Raw genomic sequence first — 8,862 nt, forward strand, 5'->3', positions numbered from 1 at the left:
AAATTTTTTTTATACTATATGTATTGGATTGCCGATTTTTAAGGAAAATTGAAACGCAGAAGATTTAAATTTTAGTATACATTTATTAAATTAAATATATAAGTTAGTCGGCACGAACTTTCCGGACAACCCAATAGATGAGCAAATACATTTTCATATATTTGATTTCATATATACTTTATATAGACAAGTTTTTTAATTCACTACTAATTGATTCTTTATTTTAATTAATTACTTGTGATATCTTATTTCGCTTAGTTTTATGTGATTTATTATATATACACTGTTAGAAATGTAATCACGAGCTTTCTTTACATGTAAATGAAACTAGTGACTTATGAATGAAATTAAAAGTAATGATTTAACTAAGAATTTATAAAATTTAATGTACTTTTAATAAAATTTTATGAAAAGTACATTAAATTTCATAAATCATGAAAAATACATTAAATTTAATGTAATGTCATGAAATTAAGTTCAAATTGTGTAATTTAAAATTTAATAAAATTTAAGAACAGTAGAAATTAAATTGATGGACAATTCCGTTTATTTTTTTTAAAGATGTTGACAGACGCTCGCATTAAATTTTCCCTTGAAAGTCTGAAAAAGTGTTCATGCTTGAACCAAGAAAAAGTGTTTTTTTTTTAGTCCGTATCTCATGTATCAGAACCTATTATGTACCAAAAACGATATTGAAAATTCTCTTAGACATTTTCTATTCCAATGATATGTTTAAGGAAGATTGAACAGTAATATAAACAGTGTAAGGGATCAATCAGCTTTATTATAAGATGAATAATTTCTCACAGTGCGATTGGCATAGTCATACAAAGGACACATACTACTACATTTCAGGTTTTCAAGATATTAAAAAATCTATTTAATAATTAAATCAAGCTGTAAAGATGGAATCACAAAATGCTCAATTTCTTGAATAATAAGCATGTATGCATGTTGCTATACTTCGATGCATACAATATGATGTTTGACAAATAACTATGAAATTAGCAATTGTTTCTTTTGATCATTATTTATTGATTGATAATATTATTTATTGATAATATTATTTATTGATTTAATATTCATTTCAGATAAAGGGATCCTATATGTGTAACATCTTTAGCACAATTTGTGTTAATAATACTCATCTATTCTGTAACAAAGCAAACAATTAATTTATTTATTCTGATTATCAGAAAATACAAGAACTCAATTTTATCGATATTAGGAATAAATATTAATATTAACAAGATAATAGAATACAAAGTAAAGGATCCGTTACTATCGAATAGTATCGATAATACAATAATGATTTAGTAACGACGAACGCGATTTGTTTAAAAGATCGATTTGTTTAACAGTCGATTATCGTAAACATACAATGAGCTTTTATGAATTTGCTAAATTTATGAAAATTCCGATAAAAGTAAAATTTTCAGTGATGGTCAATAGTCGAATTACGATATTATTTTATACATTAATTATTAACTTTAATAATATAAATTTAAAATTAATTTTAATACATCTTTATTGTATGTATAATATTTTTTTTTACTTTTGTAACTCTGTCCTTTATTTCTGCACTCTCTGAACTAGTCATGCATACGCAATAAGTTGAAGCGAAACAAATATACATTTGTTTGATTTCACTGAAACATTGCAATATTGGTGATTGCGAAACGTTGCTCAATTATTGTTGCGAAATTCCAATGTTAAGATGTTCGCTTTTTGTTTATATTGCAACAAAACGTTCCAACAATGTAATGTATTTGAATAAATTTTTTACGAAGGCTCTAAAATGAAAATTATTTCTATACATAAATCTCACTAACTTTAATTTTTCTACAAATCGCATTTCTAGTGATATGTGCTTTCCAAAAACAATTTTTTATGATAAAACCATAAAATATTCCAATAAATATAGTATTAATTCTGAAGAATAAATTTATTCGTAAGGATAAAATATGTATGTGTGTTCCTCGAACAAATATTATTCACATTAATATAATAACACAGTCGCTTGGTAAGTTAATCATAGATTAAGTTAATCGCAGATTACGATTCTTTTTAATTCGAAATCATTCCGAGTCAATTGAAATCGAATAAAAAATGATGGTATGAAATTTTGCAATAAAATTCGGGTGCTGGTTCTTGCGTTCACATCAAGCATAAATACATCATCGATCACATAATTAATATTTCAATAAATTGTTTTCAGCAGTTTAATTGCTTATCATCTTATCCAATAATGCATTGATTATATCCAAACTCGATATTATACAATCTTTTGATTTCATATTAATAAAATAAATATAAAACTTAGCTATGAAATGGCCGTCAAATAATAGATCAATAAATTTTTTATTTAAATATAAAATGAATTATATTAATTATTATATCGTAAAAATGGCTGTTAAAAGACTGTACTACATAAATATATTGTAAAAACTTATATTTTTATATTATTATTATTGTAACAATTAAAGAATTACAGTTTTGCAATGTTTGTGGAATATTACAAGCATATTACTGACATTTTGCAGGCATATTGTTAATTTACATTTCTGTAATACCTCTGCAGTGTTACATTGCAATCTGTAATATTGCAACGTTGCAGCAATATTGCTTCAATCTTTTGTGCTGTATAGGTATTGAATCCGCTGTACGCAATCATAGTTAGTTGAACTGACTCAGTTCTTACACTTAAGACGTTCTCAATACAGAGAAGAGTCTCGAGATGTTATAAGCCAATCACAGAGCCGTACTAAGATCTTATGATATCTTGTTTAAAACAGTCTTAAAATAAGAACGAATTATAAATACCGACCTTAGACAGGTGAGTTGTCTAGATAACACGAATTACGACTTTATCAACTGCACGTTTGAAGAAATATAAATAAAATAAAGTATAAATTAAAATACAATTTCAATCAAAAATTTTCACCATTTGTAATTGTTTCAATAGAAATATTTAGATTAATTTAATCTAAACTCTCTTCTTATAATTATCGAGTTGTTATCGTATGAAAATTCTTTAATTCCTATTCAGAACACGCTTATTATATTAGAGTATTTTTAGTGCATAGTTCATGTTCCATATAAAATTAAAAAAAATAAAAGTGCATTTATCGATAAAAGCACATTAATACTTTCTTTTGTTAATTGTCCATTAACTTCTAACTCGATTGACTCGATCAGTAGCTTGCGCCTCTTTCGGTCGAATCGGCAAGTTAAATTCTCGAAGCTGAAATCCATTTACCGGACATGACGTCATTCTTTGGTACCCGCTTGTTCGTATCGTATGCACGTGTTTGCGTGTATGCGTGTCTAATTTTAGGTCTATTCCTTTTAGCTGAACTATGTTACAATTCGCACACTTAAAATAAGATGATTATACAATTGTGCTTTGGAAATAACGAACACTCAGTGCAGATTCAGTGCAGCTAAAAAGAACAAGCCATTGCACGTCAGCGATGGTTAGTTGGCAGTATCCAAGAAACAAGAATACAGCAGGATCTGCTGTAGCCGTTGGCATCCAACTGTCACGTGAAACTCATGCACGTACACATGGCGAATTCGTTTGAATTCTTGACGTACTACGAAACAATGAGAAAAAGGTTCATGAACGCGAAGAGACTCTTCCTCGAAACATAACGTCACAAATGCATAAAGAAAACTTGCATTTTAAGTGCGTCCTTATATAGATAGAAATACGATTGAATAATTTTATGCATATAATTATGTATAGCTATGCAAGTTCACCTGGATAAATACAAAACGTTTTGATTACAACAATTCCGTTTGAGATTGCCAACCAAGAAAGATTTAACGAATAAAAACTACTTCTCATTTCCATACATTTTTGTTTGTATTATTCTGTAGTTCCTCACGTTTTGTACATTTTCAGATTTCTTGCACGTCTTGATCTCTTGGTTAATTACGTTTTGATAATTATAAAAAACTATGTTTATTTTTTTATCCAATCCCATACTTATTATAACAATATTCTAAGAATCGGCGATTGGGAAATTAAAAAATGAATGATTGACCATTGATTTAATCCCGGTATGTGTGTTTAATACTTAAGTAATTATAAAGAGAATTATAATAAAATGCACTCGCGGCAAACCGGATAGATACGAGCTTAAATCAATCCTTAAATCAAAGAATAATTGAATATATGTGTCGGAATAATGACTGGATCGATAAATTTATAATCGATAGCTTGGAAATGTATTATGCTTATAAAAAAAGTGTCTTCAGTTTTGCTCTCCGTGCACTCTTTAAATTTCTCGGAGGGAGAAACAGTCTGAAGAATTTAAAGAGCAGCGCAAATCGGCACGAACAGAGGTATTGTAACACAAAATCTGCAAAAATATATGTAAGAAACATCATTATATAGTTATCGCCCTTTTGTAAATTACGACTTAAGAATGCGCTAATTAAATCTTGTGTGCACGCTGTCGACACGAACGTGTTTTCACCAAAAAGGTTAAAATAAGTGAGGTTAGGTATATGATATTACATGTTGAAATGCTTATATATATGTACGTATATATATATATATATACATAAATATACATGATGCACAAATATAATGTGTTATCTCATTAATATCTTATGAAGAAACGGTGTGAGTTTTGTAAGAATCTATGATACTTAATTATTTGGTAAGTAAAAATTATAAAGTATCGGTTTTAGTAAACATTATGATTCCCCCTCATTGTTGGTCAAAGAAATAAATTGAAACAAAAGAAAATAACGTTACAAACTTTTTGAATATATTGAAGTATAAAATATGAAAAATTTGTTGAAAAAACTAGAAAAGAATTACATCTACAAAAATAAATAACTTCTGTAAAGAAATAAATAGTATATATATATGAAAATATATTAAAATTTTAATAATGATATACGGAGAAAATTTTTTCTCAGAGTTTACGCTGAAAATACGAATAATTCGAGACAACATTGTATTTTGAATTTTATGTAAATTTCTCTCATTAATAAAAACTACAATAAAATATAAAATAAGTTTGATTAATTTTACTGAAGTGCATGGTAAAAATCTTTAAAATATTGTATTGTATACACAACTATCATATTTTCAGGGTGAATTTTAAAACATAATTCTCTTCGTGTACAGCTTCATATTTTTATTTTATTTTGCTTCAGTTAATTTATTTACTAAGATAAAAAAATCATATTCATCAATGTTATGAAATTATACCGATTTCAGTCGCAATTTCGGGATTAAATAAAACAATAAAGACAGACTGACTTCTTCCGAGAGGTTTTCTCGAGAACACATTTTAAAAATAATCGCGTTTGTTGCGGAGATTTATATACGAAAAAAACTTTAATAAAAATATTTTTAGACATATCGCTCATTTTCTACAATGACGCAATTAAAAAACAAAATTCTTCGAAAAATAAGTTCAAATATCTGGAATGATTAAATTTAACATAATAACTGATTATATAGGCATAGTAACAAAGGTATGTACTTTTAAAGTATGTTAATTTTTTTCTTTTTTTCTTTATGTTCCTGTTCTTTTTCTGTAAGCAACTAAAAAATAACAATTTTTGAATTATGTTATGTGTAACTGTAATTAAATATTACTCAACTTACTCCAATTATAATAATTCGTTAGCAACATGAAAAAAATATTATAGTGAATATAAATTTAAATCATCAATTTAATTATAAATTCAGAGCATAATTAACGCAGAAAATATCTAGTGAGAGCATTGTTAAAAAATAATTCTTTAAAAACTCCATTAAAATATTAAAAAATTATCATTCGGTAAAGTATCTTCTAAAAAAAGTTCATGATATCTACTTATAAATGCTTAGTAAGCAATTACGCGACAAAATATTCATGTTTCTTATGAGTAAAAAATATATAATACAAAAGATGTAATATTTATGAGATCTTTAATCCAATCTAATGAGAAATGATTTTTCAAACTTCAAAATAGAGTTTTATGATAAAAACAAATAAGATGTATTTTGATAATAGAATTTTTATTTAATTTTATGTAAAAATTGATTCAGGGATTTACGTGATATACAGCAACTCTTAATGCATAAACATTTTCTTATTTATAAGATTAGATTTAGATGTCATGTAATTTAAAAAAAAAGACACTTATTTTCTTCTAAAACCGATGCGTTACAACTTATTGATATCACATATTATTTTCAAGTCAGACATTCTAATTTCAATATGAGCTGTGAAAAGTTCTTTCTGATAACAGTTCATTATTGAGTTCATTATAGCTAGTTTATGTAAACAATAAATAAAATCTATCCACAAGACTTCGCGCTTTATTTAAAGTTTTTATGTGTCGTATTTTCGTCAAATCGCGTTTTAATATTATATATACATAAATAACACTATCGATTAATCTTGACTGCTTATATGTTATTGATCCTCTTGTATTCTATCATCAGATTCGAAGAATTTCACCATTTTGCGGTACAAACTGAATTGGACAACTATATTATATTTTGTTGCCAATTTCGCCATTTTCGCCAATTTAAATAAATTTTTTGGCCTGTTGATCGATAATTTTAATTTGTATTGGACTGCGTCGATAGCCTAAGGATTATATCAAAGGTACATTAAATTGCTAATCTTAGCAAACACGGTAAAATGCCTATAACATTATATGTATATACGATAAAACATATTTTTGCTAATTCTCTAATTCACATATAATATTAATTGTGACTTAATTTTGTAATCTTTTATTTCTCTCAATATAGTTTTATGATATTTACAAATATATACATATATATATATATATGATTTTTTTACAGACTAAATTTTATAGAAAATTTTAATTTTTTTTAAAGATGTTAGCAGAGGCTCGCTTTAAATTCGCCCTTGATTGCCTGAAGAAGTGTATCATGATGAAGCCAAAAAATAATATTTTTTTTAGCCCGCATCTCTTATATCATACTCTACTCTTGGCATATTTCGGTTCTCTCTACGATTTGGAATTTACTCTTAGGCAGATTCTCCATATTCCTGATAACATATCAAAACACACTATTGAAGAATATTATACCAATGGAGGAGTCAATAATTTTTGTTACATAGTGAGTAATTATCTCAGGTGTGATTAACACTGTCATACAAAGAATACGCGAGAATATGATTTATCGCTGACGTTTTCAAATGTATAAAATTATAAAACTTTTAATTAATAAATGAATTTTATGGTATCTTGTAATGAAAGTTGTAACGAACATTTATTATCTTGTAAAGAAAGAGAAAAAGGAGGAGAAAGGGCGGAAGGGGGGAGAGAGAAAAAAGGAGGAGGGCGAGAGAGAGAGAGAGAGAGAGAATCATATAATTTATTTATCTTTATTTCAGGAAAATGGACCCGAGAACTCCTATACGTGTCGAATTTATTATAAAATTATAATTGATATTTCAAAAGGGTTGTTTATTGAGACATTGAACTTACATTCAGCTACTAATTCTGTGAAGGAATGCAATTTTAATATGCGTCCCGATCTCGTAAGGGATTTCATCAATAATATTGTTACGTGCATGACGCAAAGGTGCATACAAAATTTGCTACCACCGAACAGTATCGATAAAAATACTGAAATAATCATATTGAATACGATCTACTTTAAAGGTCAATTTGACGAAAATTATAATAATGATTTTGATACCCAAAATCACAAGGATATGTTTTTAGCCAAACACTGTAAGAACAAAAATTTCAATAATGGTCACTAGTCACTTAATTTTATATTATTCATTTATCATTAACTTTAATATTTAAATTAAAACTTTTGAATTAATTATATAAACAAAAAATTTATATTATTTTATTTTTTATCACAAAACATTTTCATATAGATGGAAAATATATGTAAAAACACATTTTTAATGTCTCTTTTATACTTTTAATGATTTAATCAAAATTACAAAAATTACTTCTTGTTTTTTGAGAAACGTGATTTACTTTTAAAATTTTAATGTTTCTCTTTCTAGACAAATCTGAGCAGTTAGACGTATTTATTACAGAGCTGCCTTGCAAAGAAAAGAAGATATCAACGTTTCTCTTGTATCCATCAAACCAGTCGGAGTTGGACGAAAATATTTTAATAGAGATTCAAAAACTGATCAAATTGATAGAACAACTAACGACTGAAGAAGGAATTCGAGAACTTCGTAAATTGCTGGATGATGGAATACAAGAAATGGTGTTTCCAATTATAATCAGCAATCTCACGTTCGAGTATAACCTGCCAATATATAAACTATTAGACATGCTGGGCATTCCAGATTTTACGCCCGACTTATGTACGGCCCAACTACATGATTATAGTTCTGACAGCGTGAAACTAGGCGACATCGTGCATCGTGTCAGTGTTAACCTGACGAATAATAATATCACGGCGACCGCGAGTAACGTATTGTTCACTTACAATGCTTGTAAACACACGCAAAAAATCCCCGAGACTGTGAATGCTATGTTCCCGTGTATCTGCTTGATTTATGATAGATCACATCGCAACATCCTTTTCTGTGGCATGTTATGGGAAAACTAACAGAAAGTAAAATCGCAGATATTTCTGCATTTATGAGGAAGACAAAGTTTAATTTAGCTCAATTATTTTTTTTATAGAGAAAACTGTCTCCTTTCAAAAAATTTAAACTTTTCACAGTACATCCAAAATGTTAGAGTATATTTTGTACTTCTTTGAACGACATGAATATCATCGATTATGACTTCAGCAAATGTGTGGAAAAAAAAAAGAAAACAATATAAAATTACTTGAAAAATGTAGATATAAAATGTAGATATAAAATACAACTTATATTTTAATTTTAT

General features: G+C 27.3%; 1 protein-coding gene across 1 annotated transcript; it reads left to right on the forward strand.

Moving 5' to 3' along the window:
• The first annotated feature begins 6,862 nt into the window (after nucleotides 1–6,862).
• On the forward strand, nucleotides 6,863–8,578 carry LOC105621947 (serpin B3-like). Its single transcript, XM_012203382.1, has 3 exons — nucleotides 6,863–7,108; nucleotides 7,386–7,728; nucleotides 8,019–8,578. The coding sequence occupies exons 1-3, from the start codon at nucleotides 6,863–6,865 to the stop codon at nucleotides 8,576–8,578; spliced, it is 1,149 nt and encodes a 382-aa protein (XP_012058772.1).
• The last annotated feature ends 284 nt before the right edge of the window (nucleotides 8,579–8,862 follow it).

Source organism: Atta cephalotes (genome assembly GCF_000143395.1).
Source record: "Atta cephalotes unplaced genomic scaffold scaffold00038, whole genome shotgun sequence".
Classification (NCBI taxonomy): domain Eukaryota; kingdom Metazoa; phylum Arthropoda; class Insecta; order Hymenoptera; family Formicidae; genus Atta; species Atta cephalotes.